The sequence below is a fragment of the Coregonus clupeaformis genome, chromosome 10 (genome assembly GCF_020615455.1).
Source record: "Coregonus clupeaformis isolate EN_2021a chromosome 10, ASM2061545v1, whole genome shotgun sequence".
Taxonomy (NCBI): domain Eukaryota; kingdom Metazoa; phylum Chordata; class Actinopteri; order Salmoniformes; family Salmonidae; genus Coregonus; species Coregonus clupeaformis.
In genome coordinates this window covers 20,267,474-20,288,580 of record NC_059201.1, presented here as the reverse complement: position 1 = coordinate 20,288,580, position 21,107 = coordinate 20,267,474, and the positions used below count along the sequence as shown (strand labels likewise).

The window sequence follows — 21,107 nt, the reverse complement described above, 5'->3', positions numbered from 1 at the left end:
CCGAATATATTGATTTAAAAAATCATCTTGTCTGAGAGATATTTACACGGTTATCAAAACATCTCGCCAGGGTAAGCCTACACGAAACACTGCCCTTATTTTAAGTGTTTCTAAAATTCCATAAGGGAAAAATTTATGGTGAAAAAACAATTGGAACCATTTCCCTGTTTGACCGGTAGGTTTTATGGGTATTATGACACCTCCACTGTGGGGCTCTATTGCTGTCACTTATCCAGTCCTATCAGATCTGTGAAGGGCAGAGTAGGGGAAATGCAGCTAGTGTTTCTTGGATGTAGAGGAGAGGTATGGAGTGAAACATTAGCCAGCATCACTGTTGACTACATCAACACCCTGACTACTTCTGTCTGAGGGGAATGAGCCATGTGTGTGTGAGAGAGAGGGAAGGAGTGAGTATGAGCTGAGTGCAGGAGAGGGAGAGCACGTGAGATGAGTGATAGAATGAGAGAAAAGGAGGAGAGTGGAACAGAAAGGAGGGATTGCTGGGTCTGCTCTCCCAGTCTTCCTAAACCCAGCAGAAAAACAGATGGATTGGGTCGACTTTTCTCTTTAAAATCAAGATACATTTTATTAATTTTCTTAAAAAACAAACATTACAAAAAATCTGAATAGAGAATTAAAACAAACCAACAAAAAAAACATTCATTTTAGGGCCTCTCAAAAAAACAACTCTCGATTCAATTTAAAAAAAGCTTGTGGATGCCTGGCACAAAGGGTTGAACAATGAAAGGATGCTCTGGCCATACCAGGGTAGTGTGTGTGTGTCTGCTGGCATGTGTGTACGGTGTATGCATGTGTCATGCCTAGCACAGAGGCATCCAAAATCTCTGAACCACAAACCAAATGGTAGAGGGTCTAGGGTGAGGAAACACCAAATCCCTTGAGTGTGTGCTCCATCACACCCGCACAATGGTAGTACCAGCACAGCAAACAAACAGGCTCTCTTAGGGCTGATCTAGAACCTGCTTCCATGACCCCCTCGCTCACCACACAAATAACCGTTTACAGCACATCGCAGACGCTCAGAGTAATCTCTCGGTCTAAAGCACAATAACACACCGCTACTCCAAAGTGATCTTCAACTCTGTTCCTTGTAATATGAATGTACTGTTATATTGAATATCATGAAAAAATGTGTTGGACGTGTGCTGATTGCTATTTGTCCAATGCCGATTATTCTGCCTATTTGCTTTATAATACAATAAAAACAATTGATCTCAAAGCACATGACTGAACAGTTACACAAAGCTTGTTTTGTTATTGAATATGTATGTGTTAAACTGAAGGTCCTTGACACAGGGCCAGAGCGTAACCTCAGAGTAGGGGGAAATAGAACAGCATTAATTCAACCAAGTTAACATTAAAATAACAACCGTAAAACCTTCCTTAAAACGTGTTGTGTTTGAGTTTAAAAAGCACTGTCAGTGTTGGCACAGCGCTATGGGGTTAGTGGGCACAGGAACTGAGGGAGAACAATCTAGATACAACAGGGAAATAGACAGACAGGAAACACGCTGACATATCCTCCCTCAAAGAGTCTCCAGTGTGGCCTTCTCTGATTAGTCAGCGTTGGGCTGTAACTAAACCAATGGGTAGTGTGGCACAGTGAATAAAAAAGTGCTTTGATTGGACAACAGCAGTCCACTGAGAAACCAGGATAGAGATAGAAACCCAGACTGGCTGAACAAACCCAGGGCTCAGTAATCACTGATCTAACTCTCCTGGATAGGTCAAGCAAGGGTTATTCTACATAGCTTTCACCTATTCAGTCATGTCAGACCAGAGATTACTTGGGGAGGAGAGGGGAATGGAGAACTCAGCAGAGAAAGAAGATGGCTAGAATTTATTTTTTTATAGAAGGCTCACTTGCACACACACACACACATCAGCCTGCAGAAAGAAAACTAGTGACTCTACACTCCAAGCGACTGTTGAGGACGGATGTCCACTAGCACGGAGCTCTCAGAAAAAGGCAAACTAACAAAGCCTAAAGAAACCGTTTTTTGAGATTCACACAGACTTGTGTAGGAAAGACTAATGCAGTCACTGCAGAGAGGGAGATGAGAAAGGAGAGGAGAGGTGTGCCAGTGGAGGGAGGTGTAGCTGAGCAGAGGGGACAGGGATGGAGGGATGGGACATGTTCAGAGAGATGGAGTAAAATCTCACTTGTTCTTTCCTTCCATCCCTCACAGCCATATGGTATGCATGATCTCATGCACACAGATACCATGTCCTCAGTCAGTCAGTCAGTCAGTTACGGGAAGCCAGACACTAAACAACTAACACTAAACAACAAATGAGGTTCAAACCATTGAGCCAGGCCACCAATGAAACCAAAATAAACTCTAAACCAAGAGAAACAAAAACTTGAGAAGGTAAAGAGAGAGAGGGAAGGGGAGGGGGGAGAGAGAGAGAGGTGGGACTTCTGTGGGTCTAGTCTTCCCCAGAGGGCACGTCCTCTTCCGATCCGTCCTCCTCTTCCTCCTCCTCCTCATCTTCCTTTTCCTTCTTCTCCTTCCCGGGTGCCTCCTTCGTTTTCTTGGGTGCGGGGGAGGAGTCTTTCTTCACCACCTCCTCCTCTTCCTCCTCCAAAGGGCTCTCTGGCTCCTCCTCTTCCTCCTCCTCTTTGGGCGAGCTCTTCTCCAGGGCCTTAGCAGCACTGGGGCGACCTTTACCCTTTCCTTTCATTGGGCTGGGGGTCACTGGGGGAGGAGAAGCACACACAAAGTTATGGATACACATTCATTCAATGACGTTATGAGGCTGGGAAGATACTTACACATTATCTGAAAAAAACATTTAACAACCGATGCTTGCAGTTCTGAAGGATATGGGTGATTGATTCATGGTGAGCGGTCCTACCAGTGGCCTTTAGTCGTGGTTTGGGGGATTTCTTTTCCTTCCTTTCCGGCCGGCTCCGTTTGATCACCTTCTTGCTGCTCCTCTTGCTCTTGGAGCGGCCATAGTCACTATCATCATCATCCTCAACCATGAAGTCTTCATCACTGCCCGACTCATCAGCTAGAGAGAGGAGGACGAGGTGGTGATTATTGGTAATTTCACCTGAAAAATACACTACATGGCCAAAAGAATGTGGTCACCTGCTCGTCAAACATCTCATTCCAAAATCATTGGCATTAATATGTAGTTGGTCCCCCCTTTGCTGCTACAACAGCCTCCAGTCTTCTGGGAAGGCTTTCCACTAGATGTTTGAACATTGCTGCGGGGACTTGCTTCCATTCAGTCAAAAGAGCATTAGTGAGGTCGGGCACTGATGTTGGGCGATTAGGCCTGGCTCGCAGTCTGCATTCCAATTTATCCCAAAGGTGTTCGATGGGGTTGAGGTCAGGACTCTGTGCAAGCCAGTCAAGTTCTTCCACACCGATCTCGACAAACCATTTCTATATGGACCTCGCTTTGTGCACGGGGGCATTGTCATGCTGAAACAGGAAAGGGTCTTCCCCAAACTGTTGACACAAAGCTGGAAGCACAGAATCGTCTAGAATGTAATTGCATGCTGTAGCATTAACATTTCCTTCACTGGAACTAAAGGGCCTAGCCCGAACCATGAAAAACAGCCCCAGACCATTATTCCACCTGCACCAAACTTTACAGTTGGCACTATGCATTGGGGCAGGTAGCGTTCTCCTGGCATCCGCCAAACACAGATTTGTTCGTCGGACTGCCAGATGGTGAAGCGTGATTCATCACTCCAGAGAATGCGTTTACACAGCTCCAGAGTCCAATGGCGGCGAGCTTTACACCACTTCAGCCGACGCTTGGCATTGCGCATGGTGATCTTAGGCTTGTGTGCGGCTCCTCGGCCATGGAAACCCATTTCATGAAGCTCCAGAAGAACAGTTTTTGTGCTGACGTTGCTTCCAGAGGCAGTTTGGAACTCAGCAGTGAGTGTTGAAACAGAGGACAGACGATTTTTACGCGCTACAGCACTCAGTGATCCCGTTCTGTGAGCTTGTGTGGTCTATCACTTTGCAGCTGAGCAGTTGTTGCTCCTAGACGTTTCAACTTCACAATAACAGCACTTACAGTTGACCTGGGCAGCTCTAGCAGGGCAGAAATGTGACAAACTGACTATGACGGTGCCACGTAGAAAGTCACTGAGCTCTTCAGTACGGGCCATTCTACTGCCAATGTTTGTCTATGGAGATTGCATGGCTGTGTGCTCAATTTTATACACCAATTTTAACACTCCCCCGTATAGAAGACTCCTTCGTAGGGCTGGGCGGTATAACTTATTTTACGATATACCGGTATTGATGCACGGACATGTTTGGGTTTTTACTTTACCTTCTATAACGGTATTTTAATGTTTGGTTTGATAAAATGGAATATGCCTTGTGTACGTCCACTTTTATAATTTACTTATCTAATTGAGTCATCGCTCTCCATGCCGCTTTCCACACAGACCTAGCCACGCCCCGTCACTCAAGGAGCACATTTGTTGTTCCTCGACCATGAGACACTTGCGTTCAGTCTGCATGGTCATTGCAGCACATGCAACAATGTTGATGACAACGATGCTGTTTTCACTTTGCTTCTTAATATAAATCCACAAGCTTTCTACAATTACATTATTCGTTTGAGTTTCTACATCTGCAAACAGCTAGTTTGTATTTTCTTAGCAAGTTGGGCCTAAATCTTATTGGCCGCTAATGCTAATCGCTAGTTAGCTGGCTAGCTAGCAAATAAATGTACTGAGTCAGCGCAAACGTAATTAGCTACAGTGCATTCGGAAAGTATTTAGACTTCTTCACTTTTTCCACTTTGTCACGTTAGCCTTATTCTAAAATGGATTACATTTATTTTTTTCCTCATCTACACACAATACCCCATAATGACAAAGCGAAAACAGGTTTAGAAATGTTTGCAAATTTACATAAGTATTCAGACCCTTTGCTATGAGACTCGAAGTTGAGCTCAGGTGCATCCTGTTTCCATTGATCATCCTTGAGATGTTTCTACAACTTGGAGTCCACCTGTGGTAAATTCATTTGATTGGACATTATTTGGAAAGGCACACACCTGTCTATATAAAGGTCCCACAGTTGACAGTGCATGTCAGAGCAAAAACCAAGTCATGAGGTTGAAGGAATTGTCCGTAGAGCTCCGAGACAGGATTATGTCGAGGCACCGATCTGGGGAAGGTTACCAAAAAATGTCTGCAGCATTGAAGGTCCCTAAGAACACAGCGGCCTCCATCATTCTTAAATGGAAGAAGTTTGGAACCACCAAGCCTCTTCCTAGAGCTGGCCGCCCGGCCAAACCCGATGGTCACTCTGACAGAGCTCCAGAGTTCCTCTGTGGAGATGGGAGAACCTTCCAGAAAGACAACCATCTCTGCAGCACTCCACCAATCAGGCTTTTATGGTCAATACCATCCCTACGGTGAAGCATGGTGGTGACAGCATCATGCAGTGGGGATGTTTTTCAGCGGCAGGGACTAGGAGACTAGTCAGGATCGAGGGAAAGATGAACAGAGCAAAGTAGAGAGAGATCCTTGATGAAAACCTGCTCCAGAGCGCTTAGGACCTCAGACTGGGGCGAAGGCTCACCTTCCAACAGGACAACGACTCTAAGCACACAGCCAAGACAACGCAGGAGTGGCTTCGGGACAAGATTCTGAATGTCCTTGATTGGCCCAGCCAGAGCCCGGACTTGAAACCGATTGAACATCTCTGGAGAAACCTGAAAATTGATGTGCAGCGACGCTCCCCATCCAACCTGACAGAGCTTAAGAGGATCTGCGGAGAAGAATGGGAGAAACTCCCCAAATGCAGGTGTGCCAAGCTTATAGCGTCATACCAAAGAAGACTCAAGGCTGTAATCGCTGCCAAAGGTGCTTCAACAAAGTACTGAGTAAAGGGTCTGAATACTTAGGTACATGGATTTCAGGTTTCTGCAAAAGTTTCTAAAAATCTGTTTTTGCTTTGTCATTATGGGGTATTGTGTGTAGATTGATGGGGGGGGGGGAACAATCTAATCCATTTTAGAATAAGGCTGTAACGTAACAAAATGTGGAAAAAGTGAAGGGGTCTGAATACTTTCTGAATGCACTGTAGCTAATTACGTTTGCGCTGACTCAGTACATTTATTTATACATGTACAGCATAATAATACCAGTGATGGTGTAGACCTAAATTAGCATGTTGTTCTTCTAAATATATCTTCTAAATCAAAGAGGAATACGCGACGCATTAATATGTTAGCTACATGAAGTCGCTAAGAGAAAACATTCAATGTAGCCAAAGAATATAGGGTCCGCTAGGAAACCCTTGTCAACACTCCTACCCTGTCACAATAACTTATCCCTGGCATTTGTATTAGTTTTCATGTCCAACACTGTATTGAAAGTGCCCAATATTATATTCTACCTATAGAATTAGAATAATAATTATATTTGCATGATTCCAACAGTTCACCCAAGTGTTTTGCTCTAAATCGCAAGTAAAATAACAATTGCAATATTTGGTTCAAAATAAGGCCTAGGTTGTTTGCCCATATCGTACAACCCTACGTGGCAGTGTGGTAATGATCTCAAATTAGTGCAGGAAATGCAGAAATAGATAGGTCAAATTGAACAGTATAAAACAATCAGAATGGAGAAAGACCCATTCAAATTACTTAGAATGTATATGTTGCCACCCTAGGGTCACGCACTACTCAAAGCAAATTTAGAACTTTTATTATTCAAAAACATAAATTTCCGTCAAATTCTTTTAAAATACAGTGATATGATATTTTGGCCATATCGCCCAGCCCGATGCCTTCGTTCAATGACTTGTGTGTAATGTAATGGAACAGAGTCATGATCAAGGGCTTGGTCCGGGTAGGCCTGTTTTGAGTGGTTGACTTACGGTCTGCGAAGGCCTCCTCCTTGTCTTCGCGTTCCTCGTCCTCGCTGCCTCCGTCTCCCAGCAAGATCTCTCTCTGTTTGGACACAGCCTTGGTGGCAGCCTGCCGCACCGTACGCACCTTACGACTCACCTCCTCATCACTGTCATCTACACACAGAAAGATGTAGCCAGGTTATAACACACACAGTCATATTATAACTGGCGCACACACAGACACCTCAGTGTATGATTCTTACCTGCGGGTCGTTTTCTCTTGGGTGTCCTCTTAGTGGGCTTTGCCACCTTGGCTGTCTTTCCCTTTTTCCCTCGTTTAGCTTCGTAGTCACTCCCTCCATCCTCATCATCCTCCTCTCCAAAGTCGTTGTCTTCGTCACTGCCAAAGTCATCTGCATCCCAACACAAAAACATTTACCACTAGCCCAGTCCCAAAACAACTCCTGGCCACTAGCCCTAGTTCCCTTCTCATAGCCCTAGTCCCCTTCCCCCCTTCGCAGTGTTTTCCATTAGCGCCGGGTCGGCTAATCAGCCGGTCACAGATTCATTTCTACTTTTTTGATTTCATATTAACTAGGCTACTTTCCATTTAAAAGTTTCAATTCACTAGTCTGTCGAGCACGCTCCCGCTAGAGTGAACGATATGCATCTTCTAGCCATCTATTGATAAGATAGGTGCCTGTCAGTCACAAAGAGAGCGATGACAGCGAAACGCAGTCTGCTGTCTGTCCCGCCTCCCGGTACAATTTGAGTGCGCTGTGGCTGGTTGCAGTCACATTTCTTTACGCGGAGGAGGGAGAGCGCATGATGCTTGTGAATTTGCACATCCCATGTAAGTGGTAATGATGAGTCAAAATCCACTTAGCTTAATTATTAATTAAATGTTTGCAGCCTTTCGTCAAAAATGGACTACAACTAGATCTGGGCTTCCCAGGCAGATCCAGATATTTTTATTTGATCAGAAACATGGTTATCTGAGAAAATGGTGGATGCTGAGGTTACTATTGATGGTTTTAGAGTATTCAGGGCTGATAGAACGGGCAAAGGTGGTGGTGTTGCTATCTATACAAAAAGTCACCTTTCTGTGTCTCTTCAAGGCTACTTCCAGTCCTAAACAATTTGAATTTCTAGCTTTAAGTCTTCAACTAGGTTCTAATTCTCAAGTAACTGTTCGGGAGTCTACCACCCTAAGAAATGTTTGTTAACTAGTCCCACTGACTTAATAGCTTATTTTTCTACTTCTGAGATGTTGGTCGCAGGTGACTTGAACCTGTCCTGAGGAACCCAAGACTCAGACCGGTTAAAGGATTTTTGTAATAACTATCTTGAGTTCATACGCAATAGAGATGTTGCCTGGGCCATGGCTAGAAGTACTGACTCCAGCCGGGACTGGCAATCCTTCAGAGAATTGAGAAATCTGTGTGTAAAAGACACTCACTGACTGTACTGGAAATCCCTATAAATTCTGGAAAACTGTGAAATAATTAAAAAGGGTTGTACTTCCTCTACTCTTCCCTTACAAATGAATGTAGTCTGGCCCTATTACTGATAATTTAATAATTTAAATTAACATTTTATTTCTGCAGGCTCTCTGATACAATTCAAAAGCCTACTCACTGTGACAATGTACTGGATGTTAATGGGGGAATTTTACTGAATAATTTAGAAAATGTCAGTCAGGGTTTTCCCTTTTGGCAATTCACAGAAAATGTGTTGTTGACATTACGATATCTACATGGGCCGACCACTTGGATCCAGGTCATTGTTGGTTTAATAACCCACATCTTTAATTTAAACACTTATCAAGAAATATTCCTAAAGTGTGGAAACAAGCTTATGCGCTGCCACTACATAAGGGAGGTGATTGTTGTGATCTTGACCACTATTGTCCCATATTAAGGGTTCCTTGTTTAGCTAAGATTCTTCAATCATTGGTGAATGTGCAACTTCGTTCTTTTTTAAATATTTTTTAAATCTGTGAACTGTATTATGAATGTACATCAATCAGGGTTTAGACCAGGGCACAGTACTATTACTGCAACCACATCTGTTGTAAATTATATTGTCAATGCTTTGGATGCTAAGATGAATTGTGCTGCCCTATTTATAGGATTTGTCAAAAGCTTTTGATACAGTTGATCATTCTATCATATTGAGTAAGTTGTCCGTGTTAGGCCTTGGCACTGATGCCTGTTTGTGGTTTCAGAATTATCTTAGTGACAGAACCAAGGCTTTTATGATAGACAGGGTTAAATCCACATTTCTTAAAGTGCTTAATGGGGTACCCCAGGGTTCGATTTTGGGGCCATTGTTGTTCACGTTGTATATAAATGACATTGGAAATACTGTTAACACCTGTAACATTCATCTCTACACAGATTACAGTTATTTATTCCTGTGCCTCTTCAGTGCAGCAGGCCATTAGTGACCTTCAGCATGACTTAATCCAACAATCACTTCCTGATATTAACTTAGTGTTAAATGCAAATACCGTTCTCTAGGTCTCGTAACGTTGACTGAGGACATGCGTACTTGCACTCCAAATGAAGCCCAAATTGAGCATGTTTCTCACTATGAGTATTTAGGTATCTGGATTGATGACAAGTTGTCTTTTGAAACACACATTGAAAATGACAAAGCTGAGATCTATGATCTATTTTACATTTTTTATATAGAAATAAATCCTGCCTCAGTTCTGACACAAATAGGAAGATTGTTCAAACAAGGCTTCTCCCTGTAATAGACTATGCTGACATTATTTATATGCATGTGGCAGCCTCTGTTTTGAAACCATTGGACTCAGTATTCCATTCAGCAACTCGTTTTATCACTCGGGACGTCTTTAGGACTCATCATTGTGTTCTGTACAAAAATGTGGCATGGACCTCTCTGTCTGTAAGAAGAGAGCTGCACTCTTATTTACAAAGCCGTCTTGCATAAACGTTCTCTGAACATAACTTCATTGATTAAATTCAGACATACAAATTACCAAACCCGTTCTCAGGGATGGATAACTCTGGAGATCCCTTTGGTCTCCACAGGATTGGGAAAATCTGCTTTTTAGGTGTGGAACAATATGCAGAAATCCTTGCAGTTAGATATTCTGGTGCCTTTCAGGCATTTACAATGATTGATTGGAGACTAATGTTACAGAATGGGATTGCTTTTCTTAAATATGTTTAATGTGTATTTTATTGTGTTTTATTTGTAATGTCTTTGTAGGGCTGTTGCATTTTATTTAGTGTTTTATTTTATATACATTGAAAAACACTAAAACGCAACAATTTCAGAGATTTACAGTTCATAAGGAAATTAGTCAATTGAAATGAATTAATTATGCCCTAACCTATGGATTTCACATGACTGAGAATTTTTTTTTAAAGGTAGGGGCGTGGATCAGTCTATCTGGTGTGACCACCATTTGCCTCACGCAGCGCAACATCTCCTTCGCATAGTTTATTAGGCCGTTGATTGTGGCCGTTTATTGTGGCCTCTGGAATGTTGTCCCATTCCTCTTCAATGGGTGTGCAAAGTTGCTAGATATTGGAGGGCACTCGAACACGCTGTGGTACACGTCGATCCAGAGCATCCAAAACATGCCCAATGGGTGACATGTCCGGTGAGTATGCAGGACATGGAAGAACTGGGACATTTTCAGCTTCCAGGAATTGTGTACAGATCCTTACGACATGGGGCCGTGCATGATCATGCTGAAACATGTGATGGCAGCGAATTAATGGCACCACAATGGGCCTCAGAATCTTGTCACGGTCTCTCTGTGCATTCACATTGCCATCGATAAAATGCAATTGTGTTTGTTGTCCGTAGTATATACAGTGGGGGAAAAAAGTATTTAGTCAGCCACCAATTGTGCAAGTTCTCCCACTTAAAAAGATGAGAGAGGCCTGTAATTTTCATCATAGGTACACGTCAACTATGACAGACAAAATGAGGAAAAGAAATCCAGAAAATCACATTGTAGGATTTTTTAATGAATTTATTTGCAAATTATGGTGGAAAATAAGTATTTGGTCAATAACAAAAGTTTCTCAATACTTTGTTATATACCCTTTGTTGGCAATGACACAGGTCAAACGTTTTCTGTAAGTCTTCACAAGGTTTTCACACACTGTTGCTGGTATTTTGGCCCATTCCTCCATGCAGATCTCCTCTAGAGCAGTGATGTTTTGGGGCTGTCGCTGGGCAACACGGACTTTCAACTCCCCTCCAAAGATTTTCCATGGGGTTGAGATCTGGAGACTGGCTAGGCCACTCCAGGACCTTGAAATGCTTCTTACGAAGCCACTCCTTCGTTGCCCGGGCGGTGTGTTTGGGATCATTGTCATGCTGAAAGACCCAGCCACGTTTCATCTTCAATGCCCTTGCTGATGGAAGGAGGTTTTCACTCAAAATCTCACGATACATGGCCCCATTCATTCTTTCCTTTACACGGATCAGTCGTCCTGGTCCCTTTGCAGAAAAACAGCCCCAAAGCATGATGTTTCCACCCCCATGCTTCACAGTAGGTATGGTGTTCTTTGGATGCAACTCAGCATTCTTTGTCCTCCAAACACAACGAGTTGAGTTTTTACCAAAAAGTTCTATTTTGGTTTCATCTGACCATATGACATTCTCCCAATCCTCTTCTGGATCATCCAAATGCACTCTAGCAAACTTCAGACGGGCCTGGACATGTACTGGCTTAAGCAGGGGGACACGTCTGGCACTGCAGGATTTGAGTCCCTGGCGGCGTAGTGTGTTACTGATGGTAGGCTTTGTTACTTTGGTCCCAGCTCTCTGCAGGTCATTCACTAGGTCCCCCCGTGTGGTTCTGGGATTTTTGCTCACCGTTCTTGTGATCATTTTGACCCCACGGGGTGAGATCTTCCAGAGGGGAGATTATCAGTGGTCTTGTATGTCTTCCATTTCCTAATAATTGCTCCCACAGTTGATTTCTTCAAACCAAGCTGCTTACCTATTGCAGATTCAGTCTTCCCAGCCTGGTGCAGGTCTACAATTTTGTTTCTGGTGTCCTTTGACAGCTCTTTGGTCTCAAATACTTATTTTCCACCATAATTTGCAAATACATTTATTAAAAATCCTACAATGTGATTTTCTGGATTTTTTTTCCGAATTTAGTCTGTCATAGTTGACGTGTACCCATGATGAAAATTACAGGCCTCTCTCATCTTTTTAAGTGGGAGAACTTGCACAATGGGTGGCTGACTAAATACTTTTTTCCCCCCACTGTATCTGTCTGCCCATACCATAACCACACCGCCACCATGGGGCCGTCTGTTCACAACGTTGACATCAGCAAACCGCTAGCCCACACGACACCATACATGCTGTCTGCCATCTGCCCGGTACAGTTGAAACAGTGATACATCCCTGAATAGCACATTACTCCAGCGAGCCAGTGGCCATCGAAAGTGAGCATTTGTCCACTGATGTCGGTTACGAAGCCGAACTGCAGTCAGATTAAGACCCTGGTGAGGACAAGCACGCAGATGAGCTTCCCTGAAATGGTTTCTGACAGTTTGTGCAGAAATTCTTCGGTTGTGCCAACCCAGTTTCATCAGCTGTCTGGTCTCAGATGATCCCGCAGGTGATGAAGCCGGATGTGGAGGTCCTGGGCTGGTGTGGACATTCCTGCAGTCAGCATACCAATTGCATTCTCCTTCAAAACATGAGACATCTGTGGCATTGTGTTGTGTGACAAAACTGCACATTTTAGAGTGGCCTTTTATTGTCCCCAGCACAAGGTGCACCTGTGTAATGATCATGCTGTTTAAGCAGCTTCTTGACATACCACACCTGTCTGGTGGATGGATTATTTTGGCAAAGGAGAAATGCTCTCTAAAAGGGATGTAAACAAATTAGTGATTTTTGTTGTTGCGAAATAAGCTTTTTGTAAATATTTCAGCTCATGAAACATGGGACCAACACTTCACATGGTGCATATATTTTTGTTCAGTATAAATAGTTTTTATGTGACTCCCTGTTTAAATAAAGGTTAATAAAGTAGTGAAAAAATTATATAGCGATATTGTCAAAACAATACATAGTCAGAAATAATATATTTAACTGTATCGATTTCTCCCCCCAATCACTATCTGGATCCTAACCTCTAACCATAGCCTCCTCTTCAGGACATTTTCCCTAACCCCAAGACCAAGCTTGAACAACATTTCCACTTCTGAAAGGGATCATAGATTTATCATAATTCATAGATCTATCACAAACATAATATTGTTAATCAACCAGTTGATGAATGGAAATGTCAGAATGGCTTACCTGCTGAATCATTTTTGGATTTGGAGAGTTTTTCATCAGAATCCTCACTGAAACAAAAAACAACAATTGAGCAACAAGATACACACCAAGTCTGCTTTTTAATAGAACCACCAAATCTTGAGTTGAACGCCCTCAACTCTTATTTCTAAATCATGCATGATGCCAATGGAAGATGTTCCCTGAAGTTTGAGTCAAGATTCAGCCTTGTGCTGCGGTTCTCTGGGCTCACCTGTCCTCCTGAGAGTTAGGATTCAGCCTTGTGCTGCTGTTCTCTTGGCTCACCTGTCCTCCTGAGAGTTAGGATTCAGCCTTGTGCTGCTGTTCTCTGGGCTCACCTGTCCTCCTGAGAGTTCTTTGATCGCTTGCGCTTCACCTCGCGAGGAGCCGCACGAGGCTTCTTAGGCTTGTCGGAGTTCTTCCCATACTCCTCATCTACAAGGGAAGAAAAAAAGGGGTTAAACACACAGTTTACAGGGGAGAGGGGTTGCAGTTGCACACACAAACTCTCGCTCTCTCACCTGCGTCATCAGACTCCTGGAATTGTGAGTAATTCACCACCTTCTTGTTCCTGTGAAGTAAACACAAACAGAGATTTCCTCTCCTGTTTATAGTCGGTAGGATGAGGACTGTTGTCGTAGGACAAAACATGCAGAAATAATAATCATCGTCATCATCATCATGACAGCCTTTCACTAACAGTTACATGCTGTCAGGGGGAGTTAACACTTTACCCCCCATCCGTAGCAAACATAGCTGATTAAACGAAAAAATTAAACTGAAGTTCATGATTAGTTCGTTATTGGAGCCAGTTGTGTTAGCTGTGACACCAATCAGCCCCTCCAGGACTGGAGTTGCCCATCCCTGAAATAGGGTACAAGTCAATAGTCTAACGTGGCTTCCTCTCCTTCATCTGCACCGATCAACACACAGGGTGGATGAAAGCTATTTGGAGGACAGGGCTCTAAGTGCGACCATTTTGGTCACATATTTCTGTGCAAACCTGTAATTTTAATTTGGGAGCAGCAGTTATCAGCCAGAGTATAATTGTTTTAATGATTTGGCGTTGCTGTACCGCTTTTTCAGAGTGCGCTATATAAAAATTAAGATTCATGAAAAAGATGCATTACTACACAGAGAACTGCTTGTCTCTAGCCCAAACCGTTCAAAAGTTGTGACCATATTATCTGCGCTACGTTTTGCTGGATGCTTCGCCGTTGGTGGGCCGCATTTTACATTCATAAACCATTTAACTTTTTTTAGTCCTTTAGCAGACGCTCTTATCCAGAGAGACTTACATGAGCAATTATGGTTAAGTGCCTTGCTCAAGGGCACATATTTTTTCCCCACCTAGTCGGCTCGGGATTCGAACCAGCGACATTTTGGTTACTTGTCCGACACTATTAACATCTAGGCTACCTACCACCCAGGTAAACCATGTTGCGGGCCGTTAACACCTTGTTCAGTCATGACGTTACCTCATTAGCTGGCTAACAACCTGGCAACTTTAGCAGTATATCCAAACATTTGGGGGCACAGAAAGAATGTTAAAAGGACAGCTTCTTCAGGAGATCAAATGATCATAGCAATGAATGAATTGCATGTCATCACACCCAAACGTGACATTCTTAAAGAGACAGTGCACAATTTTCAATGCATTTCGATAGGAAACAAGGCAAAATTCTATCCTCCTGATTCCTGCTTAAAAGCAAAAACCAAAGCAGGAAGTACCAGTGACTCGCTCAAAACGAAAGTGGTCAGATGATGCGAATGCTACGCTACAGGACTGTTTTGCCAACAGACTGGAATATGTTTCGGGATTCATCCAATGGCATTGAGGAGTATACCACAGTCACCGGCTTCATCAATAAGTGCATCGACGACGTCGTCCCCAAAGTGACCGTTCGTACATATCCCAACCAGAAGCCATGGATTACACCGGCTCTGACGCTCATTGGATGTGAACTTGCAAACTATTACGGACTACAAAGGGAAACCCAGCCGCGAGCTGCACAGTGACACGAGTCTACCAGATGGGCTAAATGCCTTTTATGCTCGCTTTGAGGCAAGCAACACTGAAGCATGCATGAGAGCAAGACCTTTAAACCAGTCAATATTCACAAGGCCGCGGTGCCAGACGGATTACCAGGACATGTACCCAGAGCATGCAAAGGACCAACTGGCAAGTGTCTTCACTGACATTTTCAACCTCTCCCTGACCGAGTCTGTAATACCTACATGTTTCAAGCAGACCACAATAGTCCCTGTGCCCAAGAACGAGAAAAGGTAACATGCCTAAATGAATACCACCAACGTCGTTAGCTATGAAGTGCTTTGAAAGGCAGGTCATGACTCCAACACCATCATTAAGTTTGCTGGCAGGTCTGATCACCGGCAACGATGAGACAGCCTATAGGGAGGAGGTCAGAGACCTGGCAGTGTGGTGCCAGGATAACAACCTCTCCCTCAACTTGAGCAAGACAAAGGAAACAAGCCCTTATTCACATCAACAGGGCTGTAGTGGAGCAGGTTGAGAGCTTCGAGTTCCTTGGTGTCCACATCACCAACAAGCTATCATGATCCAAACACACCAAGACAGTCGTGAAGAGGACACGACAACGCCTATTCCCCCTCAGGAGACTGAAAAGATTTGTCATGGGCCCCCAGAAAGTTATACAGCTGCACAATCGACAGCATCCTGACCGGTTGCATCAATGCCTGGTATGGCAACTGCTCGGCTTCCGACCGTAAGGCGCCAACAGAGGGTAGTGCGTGCGGTCCAATACATCACTGGGGCCAAGCTACCTGCCATCCAGGACCTCTATACTAGGCGGTGTCAGAGGAAGGCAAAAAAAAAGTGTCAAAGACTCCAGTCCCCCAACTCATAGACTGTTCTCTCTGCTACTGCACGGCAAGCGGTACTGGAATGCCAAGTCTAGGTCCAAAAGGCTCCTTAACAGCTTCTACCCCCCAAGCCATAAGACTGCTGAACAATTAATAAAATGGCCACCCGGACTATTTACATTAACCCCCCCCTGTTTTTACACTGCTGCTACTCGCCGTTTATTATCTATGCATAGTCACTCTACCCCTACCTACATGTACAAATTACCTCGACTAACCTGTACCCCCGCACATAGCATGTGGTCCTCTGTAGCTCAATTGGTAGAGCATGGCGCTTGTAACGCCAGGGTAGTGGGTTCGATCGCCGGGACCACCCATACGTAAAAATGTATGCACACATGACTGTAAGTCGCTTTGGATAAAAGCGTCTGCTAAATGGCATATTACTATTTACTATTGTCTCAATAATTTTATTGTGTTACTTTTTACTTTATTTAATAAATATTTTCTTAAAACTGCATTCTTGGTTAAGGGCTTGTAAGTAAGCATTTCACGGTATGGTCTACACCGGTTGTATTCGGCGCATGTGACAAATACAACTTTTGTATTAGTAAAGTTGTTTTTGGATTATAAATTGTGCTCAAGGTTTCCAAAAACGTATCACAATCGAGGATTTTAGATCGAACGTTTCACAATTTGATCAATTCCCCTCAGCGAATCAAAAGAAAGATTCAATGACTTCAATGTAATGTAGAGTCAGAAGGGCAAAGATGGACCCAGATTAGACAAACATAACTCTAGGAACCACACCCGGTTCATATAAGATGCCCAACTCTGTACGGTTCTTCTCATCTCATGCAGCCAACGCAATGTATTTCCAATCATTCCAAATCAAGGCGCAACAGGATTTCATCCACTTCAGTTCCCTCTATTCCGCCACACCCCCAAACACACTCAGCCATCAATCATGCATCAGCAGTATGCGTTTTGTTTTTAAAGTTCCCTCACACAGATGGGGCTAGTTTCTCTAGTAAACTGGATGCTCGTGTCTCACTTCTTCAGTTTCAAGGGCTCATTTGGGAAAGTGGATGAGTGGAATGGGTTAAAACACACACTACAGACCAGTGCTGCAGGTGACACACAGCTGACCACAGGCAGGTGCTAAATGTAATACACACCTTCAGAGCTGTGATGTAATACACACACACAGGCATGAGGCATACATAACCTATATACATTTACATTTTAGTCATTTAGCAGACGCTCCTAACCAGAGCGACTTAGTTAGTGAGTGCATACATTTTCATACTGGCCCCCCGTGGGAAACGAACCCACAACCCTGGCGTTGCAAGCGCCATGCTCTACCAACTGAGCTACACGGGCCTACAGTGGTCTTGCTCTCGTATACACACACATCCTTCTATTTTCCCATCCCCCTGACCTCCTAACACACACTAAAGTGATTGGAAACATTGTCTGTAATAGTAATTATAAGCTACCATAGTACCACATATGGTTAATTTAATTTTTTATTTAACCTTTATTTAACCAGGTAGGCCAGTTGAGAACAAGTTCTCATTTACAACTGCGACCTGGCCAAGATAAAGCAAAGCAGTGCGATAAAAACACAGAGTTACATATGGGACAAACAAAAACATAAAGTCAAAAATAGAAAATATATATATACAGTGTGTGCAAATGTAGTAAGTTATGGAGGCAAGGCAATAAATAGGCCATAGTGCAAAATAATTACAATTTAGTATTAACACTGGAGTGTTAGCTGTGCAGAAGATGATGTGCAAATAGAGATACTGGGGTGCAAATGACCAAAATAAATAACAATATGGGGATGAGGTAGTTGGGTGGGCTAAATACAGATGGGCTGTGTACAGGTGCAGTGATCGGTAAGCTGCTCTGACAACTGATGCTTAAATATAGTGAGGGAGATAAGTGTCTCCAGCTTCAGAGATTTTTGCAATTTGTTCCAGTCATTGGCAGCAGAGAACTGGAAGGAATGGCGGCCAAAGGAGGTGTTGGCTTTGGGGATGACCAGTGAGATATACCTGCTGGAGCGCATATTACGGGTGGGTGTTGCTATGGTGACCAATGAGCTAAGATAAGGCGGGGATTTTCCTAGCAGTGATTTATAGATGACCTGGAGCCAGTGGGTTTGGCGACGAATATGTAGTGAGGGCCAGCCAACGAGAGCGTACAGGTCACAATGGTGGGTAGTATATGGGGCTTTGGTGAGAAAACCCTACCCCACCCCCACAAAAAATAAGAAAACATAAAACAAATGAAAATTAAAAATATACTCAAAAAATTAAAATAAATAAATTGGTAAAGTGGTTGTCCCACTGCCTATTATAAGGTGAATGCACCAATTTGTAAGTCGCTCTGGATAAGAGCGTCTGCTAAATGACGTAAATGTAATGTAAAACGGATGGCACTGTGATAGACTACATCCAATTTGCTGAGTAGAGTGTTGGAGGCTATTTTGTAAATAACATCGCCGAAGTCAGTATAGTATAGTCAGTTTTACGAGGGCATGTTTGGCAGCGTGAGTGAAAGAGGCTTTGTTTTGCGAAATAAGAAGCTGATTCTAGATTTCACTTTGGATTGGAGATGCTTAAAGTGAGAAGGAGGAGTTTACGGTCCAACCAGACACCTAGGTGTTTGTAGTTGTCCACATATTCTAAGTCAGACCTGCCGAGAGTAGTGATTCTAGTCGGGCGGGCGCAAGCAGCGTTCGATTGAAGAGCATGCATTTAGTTTTACTAGCGTTTAAGAGCAATTGCAGGCTACGGAAGGAGTGTTATGGCATTGAAGCTTGTTTGGAGATTTGTTAACACAGTTTCCAATGAAGGGCCAGATGTATACAAAATGGTGTCGTCTGCGTAGAGGTGGATCAGAGAGTCACCAGCAGCAAGAGCGACATCATTGATATACAGAAAATAGAGTCGGCCCGAGAATTGAACCCTGTGGCACCCCCATAGAGACTGCCAGAGGTCCAGACAACAGGCCCTCCGATTTGACACATTGAACTCTATCTGAGAAGTAGTTGGTGAACCAGGCGAGGCAGTCATTTGAGAAACCAAGGCTATTTAGTCTGCCAATAAGAATGCGGTGATTGACAGAGTCGAAAGCCTTGGCCAGGTCGATGAAGACAGCTGCACAGTACTGTATTTTATCGATTGCGGTTATAATATAGTTTAGGACCTTGAGCGTGGCTGAGGTGCACCCATGACCAGCGGTATGGTGGGATTCATAATGGTCGGTGATCTGTTTGTTAACTTGGCTTTCAAATACTTTCGAAAGGCAGGGCAGGATGGATATAGGTCTGTAAATGTGCTAGTGGGAGCAAGGGAAGTTAGGGCAATAAACGCTTTTACAAACGCAGGCCCTGTCGCCACCGTGAAGACACATAGGCCGAAAGACAAAGCCCTGACCACCACTAGAAAAGCGATCGTCATGAGCTCAAACGAACCCCCCCCAAAAAAAAATATCGAGGGACCCATGCATTACCTGGAAAAAACGGGAGCAAGAGGGGCAATTATCGACGCCACATTGCTACTTAGTTGCAATATCGGTTACATAGTTTGCGGTTACAATGTTGCAACAGTCGCTTCCGATAATAAGTTACATTTTAATAACAACCATCGTCCATTTGTGTTTATCTTGCGAAATAGCTGATTTTCTTCGCTCAAATGCGACCCTCTCGGTCTTTTCAGGTAGCGAAGAGCTAGGCGTGGGGGGTGGGGTGACTTCTAAAGCCATTCCGCCCCCCTGCTATCAGTGAAAATGTAGTTCCTCTGCTCTCCCTTTCTCGTACCGCGTTTTCACTCAAAACCAACAGGTTGCCGTCGCCCCTTCCACATTTCATTGTTCCCTAATAAGACCATAGAATATATAAGACAATTGCGTTTCAATGGTGGATAGCCTACTTGGAGTAGTGTAGACGTCGCTAGGCTGCGTGCTAATAAGATCACATCCCATGAGCCGATGTCCACCGACAGTCCTGGTTTTTATTAGCGTTTCAGAGGCTCCCGTGGATGAATGGGTAGCCATATTCCCCAGTCTGGTCTACCTCCCCTCACACACAAAATACCATGACATACCACATTCCAGGGACACATAAAACCAAGGTAAATACAACTGAAACATAAGGGTAGCGCACCAAATGATACTCGAGTTGGATCGGTTTTCTAGGCATGATTCACACCAGATGCACCACTCGCCAAGGCGCGCGCAATACAGGCATTTTCACCCCGCCATGGCGAATGAACAGTCCACATTGCAAGGATTCATGCTAGCAAGTGCGTGCACAAGGAGAAAAAAAACATTTACATAAATGTTTCATAAAATAAACGGAACTGTGGCCAAAACCACAACATGGTAGAGACGTACGTGTCTCCTGTAAAGGCAGCGTGCACGCCGTACTGCCTCAGCGAAGGACATATTAGAAAAACGTACCTCACTGGTCTTGACATTTTGCAGAAATACTGTAGAGGTTAAGAATGTAAGAAAGGGGAAATGAAATCCAGTGAAATAAAAATGAAATCGTCCCGCTCTGCAACTCCAAAGGGCGCAACGAAACGTTCCAACGCCTGAGCTACTGCGTAAAACGAAAAATACGGGAACTAATTTCTTTTCCAAACGCGATTTTAGTTTAAATTTTACCTTCGGCTACTCAAAATGGTGAATAAAACAAACTGAAACTGCAGCATGTGCGCAACCTAACTGATTGGCTCTAAGGCGGGCTCTTGGCACAGAGGACCGCCCATCCTCGCTGCTGAAAGGAGAGCATCAACACTCCAAAGCTTCGATTGGGCAGTTTGAATTATGATTTCCTTTTTGGTTGGAAATTCTAGTTGGTCATCAAACCCAGTGGTTCAACCCATTTACCCTCCCCCCTTTCAAGGATAGGTTGAGACAGCACTGCTAAGAAAACAAAAAGAGGCCCTCAGTGTGGATGCAAGTTGCCGGAGTTTGTGTCCGAAATGACCGCAATGTAACTTTCTGTTGGAAATGATGCGCGGCCAGCATAGTACTTACATGAATGGCTATAGTAGGCAATGCATA

At 43.7% G+C, this 21,107-nt stretch overlaps 1 protein-coding gene across 2 annotated transcripts; it reads right to left on the bottom strand.

Annotated features, from left to right (window-relative positions):
- Positions 1 to 559: 559 nt before the first annotated feature.
- Positions 560 to 20,775, bottom strand: nucks1a (nuclear casein kinase and cyclin-dependent kinase substrate 1a). Of its 2 annotated transcripts, XM_041888311.2 has the most exons (8): positions 20,499 to 20,774; positions 13,703 to 13,752; positions 13,520 to 13,616; positions 13,185 to 13,231; positions 7,130 to 7,279; positions 6,894 to 7,040; positions 2,881 to 3,039; positions 560 to 2,720 (listed from the first exon to the last, which is right to left on the bottom strand). In XM_041888311.2, exons 1-8 carry the CDS (start codon positions 20,513 to 20,515, stop codon positions 2,452 to 2,454), a joined length of 936 nt encoding a protein of 311 aa, XP_041744245.1. In that variant the 5' UTR covers positions 20,516 to 20,774; the 3' UTR covers positions 560 to 2,451. The 2 variants fall into 2 exon arrangements, with proteins under 2 accessions (XP_041744245.1, XP_041744246.1); XM_041888312.2 differs by lacking the exon at positions 2,881 to 3,039 and having other exon boundaries at positions 20,499 to 20,775.
- Positions 20,776 to 21,107: the final 332 nt, after the last annotated feature.